Here is a 25,849-nt window from a genome sequence, read left to right as displayed (position 1 = left end):
AAGTGTATAAATTGCGTTTCTGTTTGTATAAAGCGAGAGAAAATTGTATATACACATGCAAATACATATATATTCGTCCTATACACTTATAATTATACAATAAAAATATTCCCCTGCCCAGTTTTATGTTTGTATAATGAAATTATACAATTCTGAAGAGGAGCCAACGAATTATACAATTGCTCTTTTTGTATATATGTATAGCGAAATAGACAGCTTTTAATTGTATATGTATAGCGAATTATACATATATATGTTTGCTATGGAGCGCAATTATGCAAACTTTGTTATAACATACAAATATGATTTTTTTGTTTGCTATATGTGAAAGTTACTCTATAACTTAATAGGTACCAAACAAACCTTACTTCCTACGGTACATGAAAATGTTATCAATGTACTTCATTTTCCCACTTGCTGCAGGCTTCCGTTGCTGAAGAAAGGGTAAAAGAATGGAGAGGTACAAATGATTAAGGGCTTGTTTGGACATGATTTAAATTAGGTTGAAAAGAAGTTGAAATTTTGTTTGGATAAATGATTTGAATATTTTAAGTTGTATTTTTTAATAAACAATAAAACTCTTTAATTTATGAAAACGGTAAAAAAATTCCCAATTCTTGTACGAACTTATCAAATGAGAAAATCATGTCTCATAGAAAAAGTATCAGAATATTCTAAGTCGCCGCATTAATAAATTACATATCTTCATATTTCTTTTATAAATAAATGTTTGTGATTGCATGTTATAATAAATTTTCAAATACACATAATTTTATAAAGATTTTCTTATCGAATTAATCAACAATAATGTAAACTAACTATTATTTAATATTATCCTTACACATTATATAAATAATTTCTTCAGATTGAGTATAAATATTTTTAAAAAATATGAAAAGTGAGATTTTTTCAAAGTATAATACTCAACAGAATAGCATAACTAGCCCGTAATGTTTCTCTACTCATTTGCCACTCAAATTCTACAACTCATTGGCCAACCTATTGAGATAGCAAAATGGACTCATAGATTTAGACTCCAACCAAGCACACAAGATGTACTTGACAGATTGTTCACGTTCTTACTATATCAAGTCAGCTTAAAATTCTAAGAATCGCTAAGAGAATGAAAAAAAATCACAAGAGAATTGTTAGGAAAAATTCTGTAGAGATTTTAATTGAGTTTTCATATGAATGCTCCTCTATTTATACGACTAACTTAGTAACTTACGTATTCATATGCAAATAATAATTACCTTGTAAGTTCCTACGTATTTATATTTAGGTCTATTTTCTTGACCTCTCTACATAACTAGAATATTCTAGGACCTTCTATGCAATTCTATAATCTTTCATGAGAAATCTCTATATTTCTCTAGAATCATCCAGAAGAAAAAGTCTTTCTCCTATGTAAGCCATCCACATGAGCAACTTTATGCCATATGACATTTGCGTGACGCTTATATGACATGATGATATGACAGATCATCACAATGGACAAGTACATTTCTCTTTGGATGATTCCTCAACTATTTGCCCATACAATGAGCTTCCCTATTCAAAAATTCCTTCGCAAAAGTTGGAAGTATGGGGAGAATAGAAGGTATAGTATGTACTTTTTATTGGCGATTTAAAAAAAAAGTTAAATACGACATAAGTTAATTAATGAATTCAAAAGGAGGTATTTGTGCATTTCGACCTTAATGCACATTGCATGATTTCCTTAATTAACTTCTTACGGTGACCTCATTTAATAAACAATTATGTACCCCTTAACAATTATGTACCCCTTCGTCTTAATCAGTTAATCATATTTTCTTAAAACATTAATTAAGAAGATTTTTTTTTACTATTTTACCCTTATATATGTTTGAAAATATAATACTTCTTATATCTTCTATTAATTAATCATTATACTAAAAAACTATTACATATTAATTGTTCACCTTACTAAATCAAGAAAGCATTAATTAAAATTTTTCAATATTACCCTTGCAATGAAATCTTTTTTAAAGTGTTCACATTTGTTTGTAAAATTCCCGATAAGTTTTTTAAGGGGTGAATTAGTAAAATTATCTTCTTATTTATGATTTCTTAAATACCCTACAAAATGGAAAGTGATCAACTAATATGGGACAAAGAGAGTATGTTTTTAATAAATATTTATTTTATTGAGGCGTTTGTACTTTATAGTCTTCAAGAATAATTATAACTACTAAGAGTAAAATGAAAAAAATAAATAATTAATGTTATCTTGAACTTCTAAAATAACAAATAATTTGAGATAACTCATTTTAAAAATCAAGACAGACAATTTGAGATGGACAAGTCTAAAATCTTGGTGTCATTATTGCTCTTTTTATTATTGTTGATTAACTGTATTGTTGTGTTCCGCTTTTATTATTTTTATTACCGCAAATATTATTTCTATTGCGGGTTTATTCCCAACAAATTTGAGTGGATAGAAAAGNACCTTTACTAAGGTCCTATTACCCCCCCTCCCCCCGAACTTAATTTATCTATAATATTCTATCCCTTTTTGGTCTACGTGGCACTATCCTTGAAAATTTTGTCAACATGCGCTGGGCCCACAAGATAGTGCCACGTAGGCCAAAAAGGGGTAGAATATTACATATAAAATAAGTTCCGGGGGGTAATAGGACCTTAGTAAAGGTTAGGTGTGTGTCTGGGATTTCGGGCATAGGCTGGGGGGTACTTATGCATTTTCCCTTTTATTATTGTTGATTAACTGTATTGTTGTGTTCCACTTTTATTATTTTTATTACCGCAAATATTATTTCTATTGCGGGTTTATTCCCAACAAATTTGAGTGGATAGAAAAGAACGTAAGAGACATGCATTCGGAGGGCAAATTGATCAAAGAAAGATAATTTGTAAATTTTGGGGTGATCAACATTATTGTCATGATTTGAAGTTGTCACGACCCAAAATCACAAGTCGTGTTGGCACCTATGTTTCCAACCGATAGGTAAGCCAACCCAAAACTTTACCAATTCAATTCATTATTTAAAGTAGAAAGATAAGCGAAAACATCATATTCAATCACTAAGTCATTTACAAATATGAAATGCGGAAACCTAAATACCATCCCAAGATTTAGTGCCATAAGTACAAGAGCTTCTAAAAGTCAATACAAGTCTCTAATTATATAACAAGTCTAAACATAAGAAATATCCTATTAGAATACCAAAACAACCTAATAACTAGAGATAGATGAAGGTATGGGCCGCAAAATGTCCAAGCAGATCACCACAACTCCAAGATAGACCAAACTCAGACTCAAGCTCCAAGAAATATGCTCAAATTCGAAATACAATCTGCACTACAAAAGAGTGCAGCAAGTGTAGTATGAGTACGAAACCACGTGTACCCAGTATATCTCATAGACCGACAGCAAAGAAGTAGTGACAGGAGTATATAAGAAAATAATCCTTTAATTTTTTTACAAGTCCACATTAAACTTATCAACCAAGTTTTCATCAATACAGATAATTAAATGTCACAAATTGTTTAACCACCAATAACACACATAATCAACTAGAATGAGGGATGTAATAAGATGCAATGCAATGTGACACCATGAATGATATGCCTCAGATGCCAAGTACTCTCTCAATTGTATATATATGATACTCCTCGAAAATACATTGAGAGTTCATGACCCATGAGAGACTCGAGAGGTCCATATATCGACACGGACAATCTACACGTGTCTGTGCGGACAATCTCAACGCACTATCATAAAATCAAACAATCCCCAGCACAGATGATCTCCACGTGCCCAACTTATAATCATAACCACTCACTCGCACAAACGATCTCCATGTGCCCAAATTATAATTATAACTCGATCTCAACATGGACGATCTCCACGTGTTAGACCTTTAATCATACTCAATCTCATGTCAATGTATGTGCACAGTATGATAACAATAAAAGGAGATGATGCAACATCTCAATAAATCAAATGTCACTATGACATATAATCACCTCAATTATCACAATTATACGGGTTGAATAAGGAAACACAACCCTACAAAAGAAATCAAGTCACTAAGAACATCAACTAATGCCCATATGCTTTGGCATTCTCGAATTACAATTTATCATATTATAGTAATAACACATGTACTCGTACCAATGCCCGTCACACCATTGGTACGAGACCCCATATTTCACCCTTACCAATTGTCTATTCCATTTTTAATCTTTAATTAGGAAAACGTCCTTCAACGAAGTCTAAAAAGTCTTAACATACCTCGAATATTGAACACGTGTCATGAATCCTCAAGATTTTGCCCTTCCCTTTCGCAAAGCTTCAACACGTTCATAATCTATCACATATGCACTATTCATAAGTAAATGAATCTATAGACATCCATCGAGCTATACCTCTATCCCGAACCCCAAAACTTATTCAAACTTCACGAATGTTACCATCTTATTTCCCTTAAAATTTTGCAATTTTTAAATATATTATCAACTTAACCATGATGGTCACTCTTGGACCAATTAACCACTATTGGTAAACATTGTGAACACCACCAGAATATTTCAAGACACAAAATATGCTACGAATTTAACTAAGTGATACAGTGATTCTGAACCAAAGCAACAAACAACATTTGTACTATCCACTACGCAGCACCTTACATCCACTCACCTATCATTAATTCAAAATGATATATAAAGTAATGACACCAAACTAACACCCATGATATATAATGAAATTCCTAAATTTTGGTGCCATGTAATATGTCAAGTCTCATATTCCTAAATTTTAAGCCTAGAGTTGCATCTTAATTTCACTGAATAACATACTCTAATTGTGTTCATATATATTCATTATGCTTAATAATTAATAGTCACAAGAGTAGCAACAGAAACTAATAAAAATTTAACAAAGGCTCCAAGCCTTCATAATTACTATACTTGAGTTCCTTTTTAAATGAATTACCACTTAAAATCATGAGTCAATCATTACCGTAATGATTACTCTCTCCTAATTAACAATTAATTTATCCTACCAAAGAAACCATCCTACGGTATAGTGTCAAGTTTCCAAAATTTGCTTTCCTTAATTTTATTTATTATTTATGTTCCAGCCGAAATCTTATCAACACAATTCTATATCCATTAATTGTGTTGATAAGCCAAATAAAATTTCTACCCAGACATAGAGGCGTATCCAGGATTTTGAAATTATGGGTGCACTATTATAAAAAGATTGATCTATGATATAAATTTGATTGGTTCGACATTTAGGTTTTTACCACTAAAAACCGTTAAAATTTTAAAATTATACTAAAAACCGTTAAAATTTTAAAATTATAGGTCTAAAATTAATTCTAATATATATATATATATATATATATATATATATATATTAGAAGTGTTATCTAATTTTAGAAAGAAAAATAAAACAAGATAAATATAAAATTCAAGTTTNNCATCCTACGGTATAGTGTCAAGTTTCCAAAATTTGCTTTCCTTAACTCTATTTATTATTTATGTTCCAGCCGAAATCTTATCAACACAATTCTATGTCCATTAATTGTGTTGATAAGCCAAATAAAATTTCTACATATTTCTAACCCGTTAAGCCAAATAAAATTTCTACCCAAACTGACAGAGTCGTATCCAGGATTTTGAAATTATGGGTGCACTGTTATAAAAAGATTGATCGATGATATAAATTTGATTGGTTCGACATTTAGGTTTTTACCACTAAAAACCATTAAAATTTTAAAATTATAGGTCTAAAATTAATTCGTATATATATATATATATATATATATATATATATATACGGAGAGAGGTGCACCTAGTCATAATCACATTATGTGATACTTCAAGTGTGAGTTCACACATCTATATTTTAATATTTTTTAAAAAATATAACACTACTATATATGATCTCGGAGGGGACCATGGGTTCATGTGAATCCGGTGACCCCCTTAGATACGCCTCTGCCCAGACAACACATACACACACGACAATATATCAACTTAAATTATTTTTCTTTTACTTGGCAGATTTCGTGATGGTTGTGATTATGCGATGTTTCTCCTCGTCGTGTGCAGATAGAAGTTTTAGTGGGCTGTGGGGGTGACAAAGAATTATTAACCCTCAATTATTCTTAATTCATCTATTTACATGGGCCAAATTACTTGGGTATTAATTGAATTATGGACTTGGCCCACTAACTAATAACTATAATACTCATTAAATAAAAATTCATCAATTAGATACTTGTAATTACCGAATAGTTTAAAATACCCCTTTAAAATTTTTTTCGAAAGAGTTAAAATAGTCCTAGTTCTCGAAACGACCTAGCGGGTCGTTACAGAAGTGGGAAGGATCTTATGATATCCTTGGAAAGAATGTTAATCTTTGTAAGATACTTAGACTCCATTATTTGATTTTAAGGTGTTTGCTATGATATCTTTAAAAATCATGTCACTAATATATATATATATATATAAATTATATATCAAGTGAATTATGATCAATAATACTCTTTTGGAGTAAAGTGGTTGAAGTTCTAAAATAATGAAGAAAATTAATTTTAATAATAATGAATTGGAGCTAGAAATAACAATGGCTGAACTAAAAAAATAGATCCAGTCCAACATAAAAACAAAGACATGAAACAAAAGAGATAAAAAGACAACAAAAATCATTATTAGCCCCTCAATAAAACACTATTTATTCACCTGTCGGTAAATTATTCATTTTTAACTTATCAAGAAAAAATAATTATTTTTTTTTATTTTTATATTTGGCCGTAATTACTTATTTAATAAATAATTTTTCAAAAAATTAATATTAAACATAAATTAATAGAGATAGTGTAGTAAAATAATTATGTCAATTATTATTTTCTGAGTATACCAATTTCAAATTTTACAATTAAACGAAGGGATACTAATTTTGACAAAAGTAAATGATGTATACCTCCTTTTTTTCCAATAATGAAGTCATGAAACATGTTGCGCATTTAATATGAACACATTTTTTATGTCTATCTCGTATTGATAGAGATTATTTTCAATAGAACCTTGCTAAAATAAGATCTATCAAAGAGTCTGAAAAAGGGGATACATATATGAGAACAATAATAATAACTAATCAATGTGAAATAGGTACCGATACACAACAAACAGATGAAAGTACAATAACAAAAGCAAGATAATGTAATAATCCATACACAAAAAATTAAACAACAATGGAACACACTTTTAATATTATGATTACTTTATAAAGAGAAATTATGTTAAATATCTATTATAAATTTTTAATTATAATTATATTTTTATTAAATGAAAAGTACATATTTAAATTTTCAATCAATATTATACACAGATAAGTATAAAAAAAGAAATTAAATGTTGATATATATATATATATATATATATATATATATATATATATTAACATGATGATCTAAATATAATTGAAAATATCCAGCAAATTAAATTTTGAAAATCATTGAATCAAGTATTTAGGTGTAGTTATGTCTTTAATCATAATAACGCATGCATCAAGTTTTCATATATTAGTAATACACAATAAAATATAGTTATACATAGATTCAAAAAAATATACCAAACAAGCTGATAATATTAATATACAAAATTAATACATACACTATTTTTTTTTATATACTTTACCAAACTACTCCTAAATCAAGTTTCGAGGATGACTTTTTAGCAAATAAACCCNATGCATCAAGTTTTCATGTATTAGTAATACACAATAAAATATAGTTATACATAGATTAAAAAAATATACCAAACAAGCTGATAATATTAATATACAAAATTAATACATACACTATTTTTTTTTATATACTTTACCAAACTACTCCTAAATCAAGTTTCGAGGATGACTTTTTAGCAAATAAACCCAACCTCTTCATACTAACAAATGATTTAATTGAGTGGAAAACACATTTATTGACAATAGACACACATCAATTTATGATATACTAGTCTATAGTTGATCATCGTTGATAAAGTGATTGAAAATTTAAAACAATGAAGAAATTAATTTTAAAAAATAATGACTAAGAGTTAGAAATAACAATGATTATATTTAAAAAGTATTCCATCTAGAAATAGCAATAACCCAAAATAAAACAAAAGCCAATAAATTAAAAGATAACAAAAAAACAAGTGGTACACCAAATAGGAAAGTGACCGAACAAAAGAATTTCTTATTAGCCCCTCAATAAAAACACTATTTTAACGTGATTCATTCATTTAATGAATTTCTTATTAACTTTTTATTTATTTATTAAAGCTGGCCAAAAAGGGAACAACGATAACATAATCATGTAATCCTACAAGTGAATTACGCGGAGAATAGAATATATTTATCACAACCTACACTAAAAGCCAGTTACTCTACGGTCCCAAAATCTTTGAAAAAATCCTGTTGAATGTGTGATCAATAATACTCTTTTGTCTAGTAGGTTATAAAAAGTGATCTCTTATTAGCCCCTCAAAAAACCACTATTTTTTCACGTGTCTCTCAATTATTCACTTTTAACATATTTATTTGTTTGCAATAAGTTTTAACGTGACAGAAAAATAAATTACCATCACAAATGGAATATGAAGAAACATAATTTTATTCATTAAGATTGTGAGTACAATATAATTCTGTTATCCCTTGATTCTTCTCTCATGAGATTTATCCATCATTAATAAGATTTGGTGTATTTATCAAACTAGGTTGATTTTGATTTGATCACTTTATGCATTTTATGAGTTTGCGGAATATTCAACATGCATTTTCAAGGGAATATAGTATATTTATATAGGCATGAACTAGAGTTTAGGATTGAGTAACCTCCAAGAATCCTGATTGAAATTGAACAAACCTTGTAGAGTCTCAACTCGATTTGAACACGTCTTGTGGAGTCCCACAAAATTTCAATGTCTACAATATTAAGAACATATAATTATTCTTTTTATTTTTACTTTTCGTATTAACGGAAAAGGGTCACAATTGTCCCCGAACTATATGAAATAGACCATTTATACCCTTCGTTATATTTTGGGATAAAAAATGCCCCAGTTGTTATCCTAAGAGACTACAAATACCCTCAAGAGTTAACACCCCAAATTTTTGTTGACGTGGCAAGCCACATGGGACTAATCCTTCCACCTAAGCGTTGCCAACTAGGATTCACTACAAAAGAACTAGACCTTTAGCGGCAATAACAGTCGCCACAAAAGCCCAGAAAATCGTCACTAAAAGTTTTTAACATTAAATTCTAATTTTGTGTTTTTTTCTTCATTGTTTTTAAAAAACCAAATATGATATCGATTAAGTAGGAGTTTGAAGACACTATATGTTTTATTTTTATGTCATATGTAAATGTATAAAATGTACAATGATGCATTATATATATATAGTAGGAGATTTGAATCGAGAAGTAATTTTGATTATTTTTCGTAATAATATTGGATGTTTTTAATATGGATATTGCAAGTTATTTATTTTAGAAAATTAGGTCGCAATCGAAAATTAATTATCATATTTTTTTGTTGAAAAAATAGGTTTTACTAGCGAATGGTTGTTGGAGCCTTAGTCACCACTAAAAATCACTCAGAACCTTTAGTGGCAATATTTTGGAATTTTGTGGCGACTTTGTCGCCACTAAAAGTCAAGTTCTTTTGTAGTGAATCTTAGTTGGCAATGGTTAGGTGGAGGGATTAGTCCCATGTGGCTTGCCACGTCACTAAAAAATTGGCGTGTTAACTCTTGAGGGTATTTGTGGTCTCCTGGGATAACTGCGGGGGTATTTTTGATCCCAAAATATAATGGAGGATATAAGTGGTCTATTTCGCATAGTTCAGAGGCAATTTTGACCCTTTTTCGTAGTATTAATTACTTGTCACGACCCAAAAATGATTGTGATGACACTCGTCTTATCCTACCAAGACAAGTCAGCCTAAACCTAAATATTACGATAAAATGTGGAAGTTAAAAAAAATGAAAGTCTAACAACAACTAAATAAAGCGGGTAACAAAGTCTTTTTAAATAAACCCGAAAATCTAATTGTCACGTGTGCAAGCCTCTAATCTATTACAATAGAATTGAAAGAAATAAACAAATCTTGATGATATTGTCTTAAAGTAAAACACGATCATAATTATGAGGAAGAGATCCACTGGAATGACAAACAACTACCTCACAAATCTCCACAGGAAGCATCAGACAAGAAAGAAAGAGGGAGTATCACGAAGATTCGGGCTCGTAACCTACACAAATAGAGGCTTGTATATGTGACAATCTAAGTTTAAGGTATTTTAAAATGACTAAGTTTTTCGCTCTTATGTTATTATCCGTTTATCTTTCCACTTTTCTTTCGTATTGTTGGGTTAAGAATAATTTATCTTGATATAATTAGATAAGTATCATCACATCTATTTTTAGATCGTGACAGATCCATCCATATTTACAAAGCAATAGCCCATTTCTAATTGTTACCAAAAAGGGAAGTGACCGAGGAAAATAGGTAAATTATTCATTGAATTTGCGGTGTTTAGTACCCTTGTAAAAATATCAATATCAAGTGGTCACCAAATACTAATTTAGACAAACGTAAATGATCAATGGATTCGGCTCCTCTCCATTTCTCTTCTCTCCATTTTTCTCAAGTTCTAGCTTGAATAGGAGACACATGTCATAGTTTAGAATTAATGGTTGAGATCTAATTGATTAAAGCAAAGTCTAACCATAGTTATTTACTTTCATATATTTGCTTTTTAAATATTTTTGCAATCCAACAATTCTAGATTTACATTATATTTTTTCCTAAATATCTTTAAAAGAATTTCTTTTCTTAATTACTTGAGTAATTTTTTTCTCTAATGTTTGCCATTTCTCAAATAGTATTTGCCAAATTAAAAATTAAAAATTGTGAGCTGACATTTTTTTTTTTTTAATTTTAGGAGTAAAATAAATTTTGTCCCTCAACTTTAAATTCTTTCTTACTCCCTAAATGGAGTCCAATTGCTCTATAGACATTGTAGCTCTTAATACTCTCTTAGAATAATAAAAATGTTTAACTGTATTATAATTTTTTTCAAAAAAGTAAAAATATTTAGTAAAAGTTTTAAATATGTATGCAGGACAGTAAAAAATGTTTTAAATATATTTAGGGAAAATATAATTGATTGCAAAAATATTTAAGAAGTAAAAACATGGAAATAAATAACTATGGTTAGGACTCTGCTTTAATCAATTAGATCTCAACCATTAATTCTAAACTATGACATGTGTCTTCAATCCAAGCTAGAACTTGGGGAAAATGAAGAGGAGCCGGATCCATGATCAATGTCTTCCTTCTTTCTAATATGTAATAATAATAATGACCCCTTCCATCGTTAAACTTTTCGTAAAAAAAATAAATAAATTTGACATGGCATTTCATTAGAAGAGAAGTATATTTTGAGGAAAATAAACATACACTACAACAAAATATTTTTTAGCGGTAATAAATATTCACATTAACAAAGAGTGTTAAATCATTTACCAGCATTAGTTAGGCCTCATTTGTTTTCATTAAGATTAAGACCTCTGAATTTGAATACACGTCTGAACATAAAGATTTGCATTAAGAGCGAGATGTCTAGATCTGAATATTAAGATGCGGTCTCCAAAGCTAAACACTAAATGATTATTGTTTGTTTTCAATATCTGATTATGCATATGAAATCAAACATTACATTAATAAAATGTTATAAAAAATATTACTTTTTGATTAAAAAAATATCATAATGATCAAGCATAACATAAAAAAATCACGAATAAAAAGTATTTTATAGGCACAATATAAGATCAAAAAGTTCAATAAGTATGATAAATACTAGTTGAAAAGTAATAAATAAGGTATCACATTATCAACACCTAACATATATTTTGGCTAATTAAAAAAACTAAAGAATTCTTATCTTTTTTCCAATAACCTTAATCCAATTCTCTAACTTGTGAACCTCTAACGTCATTCATACTTTTTTTTAGTGGACACTTTCACAAAATATACTAACACATGTACTGTATAATGACTCTTCCCATCCAAGTCTATCTAATTTTTCCATATATTCTCAAATATAGGTGCACTATTTTTTTAATCAATAACTCCAGAGCAGTAATCATCTTCTCATCAATTTCCAATTCAACGAATAAGTTTTTTTTCTTCCCCAAACTTTTTTTCCAGCTGAAAATGAATATTGGGATGGATCCAATTCACACAAATAAGTTTTTTTTCTTTCCCAAAACTTTTTTTCCAGCTGAAACGAAAGATTGGGATGGAGAATTATTAGGAGCTCCATTATTTTTGTCACCAACTAGTTCAACAACAATAATATATTAGTGTTATCTCACAAACGGATTTGATGATCAAAGAGTCTCAATAAAATTATTGGTCTAAGACAAAATTCTAATAAGAGACCTCAAATATGTATGCATAGTTATTATTTTTAATTATGATTAGTTTTTTTTTCACTCAAAAACCTTGATGAACACCAATACACTAAAAATATTATTGCAACAAGTGTTCTTGACAAACATCAATACACCCTAAGAAAATTATTAATATAAAAAAAACACTTGTAAAGATTATGAAAACTTACTAGTTCAAGAAGGAAAAAATGGTGTTTGATTGAGGAAAGAGAGGAAGAAAGTTTGTAGTTGTGAGAGCAAAATTCACGCAAAGACCGAGAGAGGCGATACAATATTATTTTATAACTTATTAAATAAGTCTGAATGGTGTTAACACTCTCATGCAGATCTGATCCGTTCAGACCTTTTCAGGTCCATTAAGAGGCTTTGTGAAAAAAAAAACAAATGGACTTAATGGGCTGAATCTGAATCATTCAGATTCAGACCTAAAAACCAAACACACTTAATAGACTGAATCTGAATGATTAAGATTCAGACCTCCATTAAGTGCAAACAAATTGTCAAGCTCCACACTAGGGGGCGTAACTGGCACTCGATACCCTAATACATCGAGTTACCCACTAAAATATACTAGATAAACCAAACTTGTAAGGCAAAAAGATTGGGCAGCACAACCTCTAAAAAGTGAAGCATGGACCCAGAGGTCATGACCTGAAAAAGAATAACCATACAAACAATAGTAGACAAACCGAAAAAAAAGATGCATTATCTAACCGATGAGGACACAACCGAAAACATACCTACTTACACACACATATATATACATGCCAAGACTATTGGCTGGAGGTTGAAACATACAAAAAGAAAAACCAGAATATTGTGTCCACAATAGCCTCTATAAGTGACATAAGCACTGTCGGGACAAGGCCCCGACTATACCCAAACTGTACAACAAAAGTAAACATCCTCTGATAGCCCCAAGATAAGATGGAGCTTACCAACTCACAGCTGAACCTGAATCCTAGCAGGTGGATCGATTAGAGTCCCTGTATGTACCTGCTCACACAAAACAAAAAGCAGTGTCCCCAGGCAAAGGGACGTCCGTACGAATAAAAATGTACTGGTATGTAAAGCGAAAAGTAAAATCATAAACATTTACTGTAAAAGGGTGATAGAGATACCACCTGAAACTGAAACCCAAATAATCTCCATAGCTGACATTTAGTCCCCTACTACTTAAATATGCATGGTATGCTCGTATAATCGTATGTCGTAAATACATATATATATTAACTAGCTGAAGGCTTTGGGGTTTGGTGAACACATCTATATGAACCCCCTATAGATAATGTTGCCAAATTTTTAGGGCAAAGACAACTGCAGCCAACTCAAGATCGTGTGTAGGATAATTCTGCTCATGCTTCCGCAATTGTCTAGAGGCATATGCAATAACCTTACCATGCTGCATAAGAACACAACCTAGGCCAATTCTTGAGGCATCACAATAAACAACATAGCCATTATTACCAGCTGGAAAAGTTAGGACAGGTGCAGTGGTAAGCCTTTTTTTTAGTTAAAGCTCTGCTCGTATGCCTCGGTCCACTGAAACTTCGTTGCCTTATGTGTCAATTTTGTCAGTGGTGCAGAAATAGAAGAGAATCCCTCCACAAACCTTCGGTAATACCATGCCGAGCCTAAAAAGCTGCGAACCTCCATTGGATTCAAGGGCCTCGGCCAAGTCATCACTGCTTCAATCTTTTGTCCATCAACCTTAATACCCTCACTTGTAATAATATGACCAAGAAAAGCTACTGAGGTAAGCCGAATATCACATTTAGAGAATTTAGTATATAACCTGCAATCTTGGAGAGTCTGCATTACAACTCACAAGTGGTCTGCATGCTCTGCTTCCGACCGTGAAGATATAAGAATATCATCAATAAACACAATCACAAATTCATCCAAGAATGGTTTGAAGACTAGATTCATAAGATCCATAAAGGCTGTTGGGGCATTTGTAAGCTCGAAAGACATGACAAGGAACTCAAAATGGCCATACCTCGTCCTAAATGCTATTTTTGGGACATCAACTTCCCTGACTCGCAACTGATGGTAACCAGACCGCAAGTCAATCTTGGAAAAACATTTGTAACTGATCGAATAAGTCATCAATCCGTGGAAGAGGATATTTATTCTTTATAGTGACTTTATTTAGTTGTTTATAGTAAATACACATTCGCAAGGATCCATTTTTCTTTCGAACAAAGAGCACTGGAGCACCCCATGGGGAAGTACTTGGCCTGATAAAGCCTTTATCGAGCAAGTCCTTCAGTTGTTCCTTCAATTTACTTAGCTCTGCAAGTGACATTCTATAGGGAGGAATCAATATAGGTTGCGTATCAGGAAGCAAGTCTATAGTGAAATAAATTTCCCTTTCTAGGGAATTCCTGGAAGATCATCGGGGAATACCATTGGAAATTCATTCACAATAGGAATTAATTGAAGAGTCATGGGCTCCTTATCAATATCATGTACATGAATCATATGGTATATACAACTTTTAGCAATTAACTTCCGAGCCCTAAGGTATGAAATAAACTTACCCTTAGGTGTGGCTGCACTACCCTTCCAATCAAGGACTAGCTCACTTGGAAAGTAAAATCGAACTATATTTGAACGACAATCAATATTAGCATAGCAAGCTGCCAACCAATCCATACCCATGATAACATCAAAATCTAGCATAATCAACTCAACTAAATCAGTGGAGGTTGGACGATCATTAATTAATACCGTACAACCCTGATAGACACGACTAGCTAAAATAGAATCGCAAACCGGTGTAGACACCTCAACTAGTTGTGGCAACAACTCAGATTTCATGTCAATCTTACTAGCAATAAATTAGAGTCAGGGTCTATCAATGCGTAAACAACTTGAGAAGATATCGTCAATATACCTGTAACAACATCAGGGGATGCCTCTGAATCCTGTCGTCCTGTGAGTGCATAAAAGCGATTCTGACCACCGCTCAAACATGTATGTCATTCACCTCTCCCTCTACCACGACATTGAGTAGACTGTGGTCCTGGTCATAGGGCACAGACTGAGGGTGAAGATGTTGTTGTGGATCCTGAAGGCTGAGCTAGATCACATCTGCTCAACCTCGGGCACCGACTAATATAATGTCATGTCTGCCCACAATGATAACATGCACATAAACCTTGTCTACACTCCCAGTGTGCGGCTTACCGCACTTTGTACAATGAGGAGTGGGATGTCTTATCTGTACGAAACGATCATGTCGACGACCTTCAGGCTGGCCTGAGCTCTAACCTGGTCCTAACTGACTATAACGATCAAACCGCGGTCCCTGCACTTGTGGTGAGACATTACCCGCTAGCCGAAGTGGATATCGATGGAAAGGGGCCTATAATTACCATGTGGCTCCCTATAATACCCCATAGTACGGGCTCTCTTACTCTACTCCTTATTCCTGCGGGTATCACGAATCCGTTTAGAAAGGTCCGCTTAGTCTGAGCGAAAGCCTGTATGCGGGAAATATGTACATCATCTGATAAAGATGCTACCCTACAATCTCTGATCAAATTATCTGCCAAACCATCAACATAACTGGTTAAGATGGGCCTCTCGAAGCAAATAGTGGGCAAATAAGGCTTTAGAGAAGTTCTCCCACTCTGCTGGCGGAACATCAGGTCATCTAGATCTCTCTCATGCCTCATACCAAAGGATGGCTACATCACGTAGTCGAAAATAAGCCAAATCCACAACCTCTGTGACGAAGGCATGCATCACCCTTAATATTCTATATATATGGTCTATAAAGTCCTAGGGATCCTCAGTAAGACTAGATCCTGTAAATAACAAAGGGGCCAAATGAAGAAACTCTCGTACCTTCGAACTTTTCGATCGGTCTCTTTGAATATCTACTCCTGACTCCAGTTGTCGCTTATGAATAGCAACCATCCTAGTCAGCAACTGAACTGCCTCTCTCATCCCCTGCTCTCCAGAAATCTCTGGTGGAGGAACAATAGGTACTGGAGGTCCTATGTTCGTAACTTCCTGAGATACCAACGGAACTAGTGAGGCTGGGGGTACTGCATTTCCTTGGGCTTCAACAAGTGCCAGAGAGGCTGGTACTAGGGGTACTGGAGATCTACCTTGTGCCTCCGAGGGAAATCTATCTCTTTGACCTAGTGGGGAACGGCTAATACCTTCCCTTGGATCTATATTTATCTCTCGATCTACCATATTTAGAGTGAGTGTAGCCTGTTAGATAAGAAACATAAAGCACAATTTAGATTTCAAATGTTCTTATAATTTTGCACTATAGCACGATCTATCAATTTTATGAAATGTAATCATTCCTAAATGCCATGTAGCCTCTTGATTATAAGTGTGGTGCACAACACACCCATAAACAGGACTCTACTAGACACGGCTTGTGGAACCCCCCCGGAATACGACCTACTCTGATACCAAATTTGTCACGCCCCAAAATAAAGGGCGTAACTGGCAGTTGATACCCTAATGCATCGAGTTACCCACTGAAACATACTAGCTAAACCAAACTTGTGAGGCAAAAAGATTGGGCAGCACAACCTCTAAAAAGTGAAGCCTGGACCCAAAGGTCATGACATGAAAGAGAATAACCATACAAATAATGGTAGACAAATCGAAAAAAATAAAGGTTTACTATCTAGCCGACGAGGACACAATCGAAAACATACCTACTTACACATACATATATATACATGCCAAGACTATTTGCTGGAGGTTGAAACATACAAAAAGAAAACCCAAAATATTGTGTCCACAATAGCCTCTATGAATGACATAAGCACTGTCGGGACAAATCCCCGACTACACCCAAACTGTACAAAAAAGTAAACGTCCTTTGATAGCCCTAGGATAAGATGGAGCTTACCAACTTACAACTAAACCTGAATACTAGCGGGTGGGTCGATTAGAGTCCCTGTATGTACCTGCTCGCACAAAACAAAAAGCAGCGTCCCCAGGCAAAGAGACGTCAGTACGAATAAAAATGTACTGGTATGTAAAGTGAAAAGTAAAATCATAAACATTTACTGTAAAAGGGTAATAGAAATACCACCTGAAACTGAAACCCAAATAATCTCCATGGATGACCTTTAGTCCCCTACTACTTAAATATGCATGGTATGCTCGTATAATCGTATGTCGTGAATACATATATATATAGATGCAAATGCATTACATACCCAACCAAATGCTAGCAATAGTGGTGCTTTTCGGTAGCGAACCGACATCATATTTGCCAACTTGTGGCCATCTGTGTCTCATACGTATAAATATAGGCAATAGGCCCCATACCTCCCGATTATAGCTCGGGAGTAGAATGCATAGCATGTCATATCATGGATTTATAACACTTACGAGTTACTGTTGTCATGTTGCCAATCTTGGCCCATTTGTAGTCTTGTTCTCATAACCCCATAATAACTTTCGTATAGCATATAACAATCTTATGGAACTTGATATGTTCTTCCAAATAAGCTTGAAAAGTTGACTCGAATTTTAGAAGGGTAACCTAACCTTGTTGATAGTCATAACAAGTTTAAGGTGACTTACTTAGTTCCTAACTTGGTTCCTAGATAATTTATAAAAGAAATATTTAAAAAACCAAGTGTTCTAATAGTTTACATTTAAATTATATTTGAGAGTTTTGAAGATCGTGAGCTACTTTAAAGATTTTTTTTAATAATAACCTTAGTGGAGAAAGAGGTCTGGTCATAAGTAGTAAGGGTCTCGTGTGACATTTTAATTCACATCACCCAAGGAAGAATACGAATTCATACGTGTGGACATATAATCAACGAAACTGATAAAATGACATGTAGATGCCGAACACTCTATTTATCCGAACGAGTGAAATATCAAAATAACATAATCATGAAAATAATTCAGCTGAGATCCAAATGCCTTTCACTAAAGGTCTTTCTAGCAAGAGAATAGCAAAATATCACATTCGGCATTTTAGGAATTTCCCAGGAGTGGTGCTAAAATAAGGGATGTAGTTTCGCCTTAACATACCTTTTCAATTAACGCTGAATGGCCGAAGCTTTTTCACAAAAGTTGTTCCTTACGTCCTAAACTTCGCAAAAACTATATATACATAGCTGGTACACACCTATAAATAGTTCATAATTGTTCTTAAATTGGCAGATTTGCCAAATGGCCTCAACTTGACGAAATGTCCGTAGAACTTCATAAAACCAATCATAAAGGAGTCCCGAGATGATTATCTTAGTTAACCCGATGTAAACATTGAAGAAACACCAATAACTACAAATTTATATCTTCAAAAACTTGCTCCAAATGCAGCTAATAGAAAGGGAAAATGATTGCCACGTGTAGAGATCACGTTTCTAGGCATGGGGGCAATCTTTAAAGGTAGAAATTGTCAAAAACTGACCTTCTTTATGCAAGTACTTCATAGGAACCCTCTTTTAAGCTTTATTTCAGGTTTGGAAGTAAAATGAAATATTTTCATGGCATAATATGTTGAGTAAGCCGGCATACCACATTTTTTAACTGACCCGGATCCACCCGGATTCTGCCCCGACAGTCCGTAATATTAGAGAAACTTCGATAACTTTTGCCGACTTTAGTTTCACTAATTTTCTTGACTTCCAAACTTAACTTACGACCCTTGTGCTATTATAATACCTCATAACACACTATTCTTAGCATGTTTTACACTCATAGGCTTATCCACAAGGTATGGGACAAGTTAAACCTTTCAAACGGGAGAAGTTCTACTCGAGCCATTTCTTTTATCATGAACTTTGTTTGAGGGGTCCCTTTGACCTAAAACTTTAGTTTAGTTGCTTGATATTGCCACCTACTTGCAATCTTAATCTCCAATGTACGATACAAAGTCATATACACCTCATATAACCATGCCATACTACGCCACATATATTATGCACGATTAGAGAAAAATTTACGGGATATTACACAAATGAGGCCTTAATTTTCATTAGATACAACGTCGCTAAAGGCTTTAGGGACATATGTAAAGAGTGTTAATTGCCACTAAAAGTACATATTTAGTGGCAATTTTAGTGGCAATTAAGCTATTGTCGTTAATTAATTGCCACTAAAGATCATTTTTTTTATGTAGTGATAGTCGAGTGATATTGTGGTTTCANAGTGCCAGGGAGGCTGGTACTAAGGGTACTGGCATTCGACCTTGTTCCTCCGAGGGAAATCTATCTCTTTGACACAGTGGGGAACGGCTAATACCTTCCCTTGGATCCATATTTATCTCTCGATCTGCCATATTCAGAGTGAGTGTAGCCTGTTAGATAAGAAACATAAAGCACGATTTAGATTTCAAATGTTCTTATAATTTTGCACTATAGCACAATATATCAATTTCATGAAATGTAACCATTCTTAAATGCCATGTAGCCTCTTGATTGTAAGTGTGGTGCACAACACACTCATAAACAAGACTCCACTAGACACGGCTTGTGGAACCCCCCGGGATACAACCTACTCTGATACCAAATTTGTCACGCCCCAAAATAGGGGGCGTAACTGGCACTCGATACCCTAATACATCGAGTTACCCACTGAAACATACTAGCTAAACCAAACTTGTGAGGCAAAAAGATTGGGCAGCACAACCTCTAAAAAGTGAAGCCTGGACCCAGAGGTCATGACCTGAAAGAGAATAACCATACAAATAATGGTAGACAAACCAAAAAAAATAAAGGTTTACTATCTAGCCGACGAGGACATGCACAACCGAAAACATACCTACTTACACACACATATATATACATGCCAAGACTATTTGCTGGAGGTTGAAACATACAAAAAGAAAACCCAGAATATTGTGTCCACAATAGCCTCTATGAATGACATAAGCACTGTCGGGACAAGTCCCCGACTACACCCAAACTGTACAAAAAAGTAAACATCCTTTGATAGCCCTAGGATAAGACGGAGCTTACCAACTCACAACTGAACCTGAATCCTAGCGGGTGGGTCGATTAGAGTCCCTGCATGTACCTGCTCGCACAAAACAAAAAGCAGCGTCCTTAGGCAAAGAGACGTCAGTACGAATAAGAATGTACTGGTATGTAAAGCGAAAAGTAAAATCATAAACATTTACTGTAAAAGGGTAATAGAAATACCACCTGAAACTGAAACCCAAATAATCTCCATGGATGACCTTTAGTCCCCTACTACTTAAATATGCATGGCATGCTCGTATAATCGTATGTCGTGAATACATATATATATAGATGCAAATGCATTACATACCCAACCAAATGCTAGCAATAGTGGTGCTTTCCGGTAGCGAACCGGCATCATATTCGCCAACTTGTGGCCATCTGTGTCTCATATGTATAAATATAGGCAATAGGCCCCATACCTCCCGATTATAGCTCGGGAGTAGAATGCATAGCATGTCATGTCATGGATTTAGAACACCTACGAGTTATTGTTGTCATGTTGCCAATCTTGACTCATTTGTAGTCTTGTTCTCATAACCCCATAATAACTTTCGTATAACGTATAACATATAACAATCTTATGGAACTTGATATGTTCTTCCAAATAAGCTTGAAAAGTTAACTCGAATTTTAGAAGGATAACCTAACCTTGTTGATATTCATAACAAGTTTAAGGTGACTTACTTAGTTCCTAACTTGGTTCCTAGATAATTTATAAAAGAAATATTTAAAAAACCAAGTGTTCTAATAGTTTACATTTAAATTATATTTGAGAGTTTTGAAGATCGTGAGCTACTTTAAAGATTTTTTTAAAAAATAACCTTAGTGGAGAAAGAGGTCTGGTCACAAGTAGTAAGGGTCTCGCGTGACATTTTAATTCACATCACCCAAGGAAGAATACGAATTCATACGTGTGGACATATAATCAACGAAACTGATAAAATGACATGTAGATGCCGAACACTCTATTTATCCGAACGAGTGAAATATCAAAATAACATAATCATGAAAATAATTCAGCTGAGATCCCAATGCCTTTAACTAAAGGTCTTTCTAGCAAGAGAATAGCAAAATATCACATTCGGCATTTTAGGAATTTCCCAGGAGTGGTGCTAAAATAAGGGACATAGTTTCGCCTTAACATACCTTTTCAATTAACGATGAATGGTCGTAGCTTTTTCACAAAAGTTGTTCCTTACGTCCTAAACTTCGCAAAAACTATATATACATAGCTGGTACACACCTATAAATAGTTCATAATTGTTCTTAAATTGGCAGATTTGCCAAATGGCCTCAACTTGACGAAATGTCCGTAGAACTTCATAAAACCAATCATAAAGGAGTCCCGAGATGATTATCTTAGTTAACCCGATGTAAACATTGAAGAAACACCAATAACTACAAATTTATATCTTCAAAAACTTGCTCCAAATGCAGTTAATAGAAAGGGAAAATGATTGCCACGTGTAGAGATCACGTTTCTAGGCACGGGGGCAATCTTTAAAGGTAGAAATCGTCAAAAACTGACCTTCTTTATGCAAGTACTTCATAGGAACCCTCTCTTAAGCTTTATTTCAAGTTTGGAAGTAAAATGAAATGTTTTCATGGCTTAATACGTTGAGTAAGCCGGCATACCACATTTTTTAACCGACCCGGATCCACTCGGATTCTGCCCCAACAGTCCGTAATATTAGAGAAACTTCAATAACTTTTGCCGACTTTTGTTTCACTAATTTTCTTGACTTCCAAACTTAACATACGACCCTTGTGCTATTAGAATACCTCATAACACACTATTCTTAGCATGTTTTACACTCATAGGCTTATCCACAAGGTATGGGACAAGTTAAACCTTTCAAACGGGAGAAGTTCTACTCGAGCCATTTCTTTTATCATGAACTTTGTTTGAGGGGTCCCTTTGACCTAAAACTTTAGTTTAGTTGCTTGATATTGCCACCTACTTGCAATCTTAATCTCCAATGTACGATACAAAGTCATATACACCTCATATAACCATGCCATACTACGCCACATATATTATGCACGATTAGAGAAAAATGTACAGGATCTTACACAAATGAGGCCTTAATTGTCATTAGATACAATGTCGCTAAAGGTTTTAGGGACATATGTAAAGAGTGTTAGTTGCCACTAAAAGCACATATTTAGTGGCAATTTTAGTGGCAATTAAGCTATTGTCGTTAATTAATTGCCACTAAAGATCATTTTTTTTATGTAGTGATAGTCGAGTGATATTGTGGTTTCAAAGAAACAAAAAGTGATATCATAGGCAGATGCGTTTCCAGGATTTTGAAATTATGGGTGCACTGTTATAAAAAGATTGATCTATGATATAAATTTGATCGGTTCGACATTTAGATTTTTACCACTAAAATACATTAAAATTTTGAAATTATAGGTCTAAAATTAATTATATCTATATATATATATATATATATATTAGAAGTGTTATCTAATTTTAGAAAGAAAAATATAAAATTCAAGTTTCTAACCTCGCGGAGAGAGGTGCACCTAGTCATAATCACATTATGTGATACTTCAAGTGTGAGTTCATACATCTATATTTTAATATTTTTTAAAAATATAACACTACTATATATGATCTTGGAGGGGACCATGGGTTCATGTGAATCCGGTGACCCCTCCTTAGATACGCCTCTGATCATAGCTGGGTAAATTCTCAAACAGGGCTAACTATCTAAAGAGTTTGTCTAACTTGTTTCAGTTAGACTGATTTTGGCACACCTCTAATAAGTATGTCTACTTATTTAACTTTATACAAATTTAAGTATAGTTGTGCACATCCGAAGTTTTGACACCACTATTACAATAAAAACTAACTCACCAACTAAACACATCCTCCCAGAGAAATGGAGGAGGATTATATAATCACCATTTACCTTCTTTTGATTCAAATTAAATGATATACAAAGAATTGATGGAGTCAAAACTTTCTTCCATGAATTCTATATTGAATCCAAGAAACTATGGTGCCTTGCTTCTCCAAAAAATTCAACTTCTATATGTCAATACTCCATTGCTCAAAATTCAAATCACTCTGTTATTGCTGGACTTTGTTATTAATGGGAAAATGCATAAGTACCCCCCCAGCCTATGCCCGAAATCTCAGAGACACACCTAACCTTTACTAAGGTCCTATTACCCCCTCGAACTTATTTTTTAATTAATTTTCTACCCCTTTTGGTCCTACGTGGCACTATTCTTGTGGGCCCAGCACGTGTTGACAAATTTTTCAAAATAGTGCCACGTAGGACCAAAAGGGGTAGAAAATTAATTAAAAAATAAGTTTGGGGGGGTAATAGGACCTTAGTAAAGGTTAGGTGTGTCTCTGAGATTTCGGGCATAGGCTGGGGGGATACTTATGCATTTTCCCTAAATAATATTTAATAGTTTATTTCATAAAGAATGTTTTTTTTTGGGCAAGTCTTTAATTTCAATTTTTTACATGACATGCATAAGACGACAAGATTAAAGGACATTTTGGTACATTTGACATATTTTTAATTTAAGACCACAAAAATTAAAAGGTTTCTTTACTTTCTTAACCTCCATGTCAACTCAAAATAGAACAAACAAATTAAAATCAAAATTTTCTTTAATTTGAGCCCAGCCTATATATTAATTTGTTTTGTTTTTCGTTCGTTGTTATTTGAACTTTTGTGCCTATTCTATGTTGGTTTTTATTTTTGGATTAATTACAGAAATCTCACATTTTAGTTTACTTATTACCATTATTCCCTATAAGTTTTACAAATCTCCAAAATCCCTCATTTTCATGCATCAGATTAGTGTATCTCGCGCATCAAATTAATGTATCAGTGCATCAAATTAGTGTATCTCGCGCATCAGATTAGTGTATCATGTATAAAATGTACATCAAATTAGTGTATCATGTATAAAAAGTAATGTATCTTACTCAACGATTAATGTATCTCGCGCATCAGATTAATGTATCAGCGCTTATATTATTGTATCCGTTTGGGGGATTTTTGTAATTATAAACTTTTAAGGATAGATTGTAATTTTGCCTTAAAAATATGTGATTTCTGTAATTTGCCCTTTATTTTTTACATCTTAGGGCTTAAAACTTTTTCGCAACGCATAAATTTATGTGTTTGTATTATAATATTTCACAAAATATGTATTGCACTCTTACAAAACTTATGTCTCTCTAGGTATAAATTCGACTTTTAGGGACAAAAATTAAAGATTGGCTCATTTGAAAGGCAAAAACTAAAGATCAGTCTATTAGAAAAATAAAAATTAAAGCCAACTCATTTAAAGGAAAAACAATACAATTAAATGATACAAATATCTTCTTTAAGGTTGTCATTTAAATTAAATTTAGAGAAATTAATTTAAATAGTGCTCACCAAAATAATAGCCAATAGATATATATATTTTTGTATATTAATGTGTAATATATAAATAATATACATTTTTTGGTACAAAATAATTTATAATTTATTACATATTTAACTAGCGGATATAATTCATTTGATCATAAAATTTCAATGCATGATAAATGACTTTAACTTCTCCATCTTTAGCTTTTGCATGATAAAAGTAATTAATAATGGAGCAACAATTACAGGTATGTTGAGGTATTGTAATCTTTCTTCTTCTCTACAATAGTTACAATTTACGCGAGATTCTCTTTGTTTTAATTAATGTGATAAAATTTAATACATTAAAAAATGATTATAGTTAATAATATGCGTAAATTATGAACTGAAAGATAAATTATTTCTTAATTTTTCAAATCGAAAGAATAAAAATGAACATCTATTTTTAATATGGTGGAGAAGTAAAAAATTGATGAAGAGAGTATTTCATTAAGGGTAAAGAAATTTTTTTTAAAGTTAAGTTATTTCTAATTATAAAAAAATTGTATTCCCTCTTTTTCAAAATAAATGAACTTTGGTGTGACACAACCCTTTAAAAAACCAGCTAATGATATTAATTAAAGGATAATTTATCCATATTACCATTTTATTTCATCCCAAACTTTTCTATAAACTAGATACACAGTTGAAAAACTCGTTAAAGAGAAAGAGTAATTTTGGAAAGAAATAATTAATACAGGAGAAATAATGGTTTAGTCCCTGTATTATTGTATAAATTCAAATAATTCTTGTGTTATTTGACTATGCACATTTAACTTTCAATTATTTGAAGTGTCCAGTTTTAGTCTTTGAAGTTAACAAGAAATTAACTATTTAACAAAATAATTATTTAAAAATAGATAAAATAAAATAAAAGATTGATGATTCTAAATGCTTGAATAATTATGTGTATAAAATTAAAATTATATTTTATACATTTTCAAAAAATATA

General features: G+C 32.7%; 1 protein-coding gene and 1 pseudogene across 5 annotated transcripts in view; both read left to right on the top strand.

Moving 5' to 3' along the window:
- Positions 1 to 25,849, top strand: part of LOC125875987 (protein DETOXIFICATION 32-like) — a 133,786-nt pseudogene that overhangs the window by 24,942 nt on the left and 82,995 nt on the right.
- Positions 1 to 25,849, top strand: part of LOC125875986 (protein DETOXIFICATION 29-like) — a 114,592-nt gene that overhangs the window by 5,880 nt on the left and 82,863 nt on the right. For 2 of the 5 annotated variants that reach the window (XM_049557073.1, XM_049557071.1), the window contains exon 8: positions 424 to 636. The exons of 2 other annotated variants lie outside the window; for them this stretch is intronic. In XM_049557073.1, coding sequence (XP_049413030.1) covers positions 424 to 474 — 51 coding nt within the window. In that variant the 3' untranslated portion in view covers positions 475 to 636. Of the gene's footprint in view, positions 1 to 423; positions 637 to 25,849 lie in introns of those variants that run through there. One more of the 5 variants, XM_049557072.1, reaches the window with a different exon arrangement.

This window comes from Solanum stenotomum, chromosome 9 (assembly GCF_019186545.1).
Source record: "Solanum stenotomum isolate F172 chromosome 9, ASM1918654v1, whole genome shotgun sequence".
In the NCBI taxonomy this organism is placed as follows: domain Eukaryota; kingdom Viridiplantae; phylum Streptophyta; class Magnoliopsida; order Solanales; family Solanaceae; genus Solanum; species Solanum stenotomum.
Note: the sequence above shows the minus strand (reverse complement) of the source record. Positions and strands in the feature narration are given on the sequence as shown.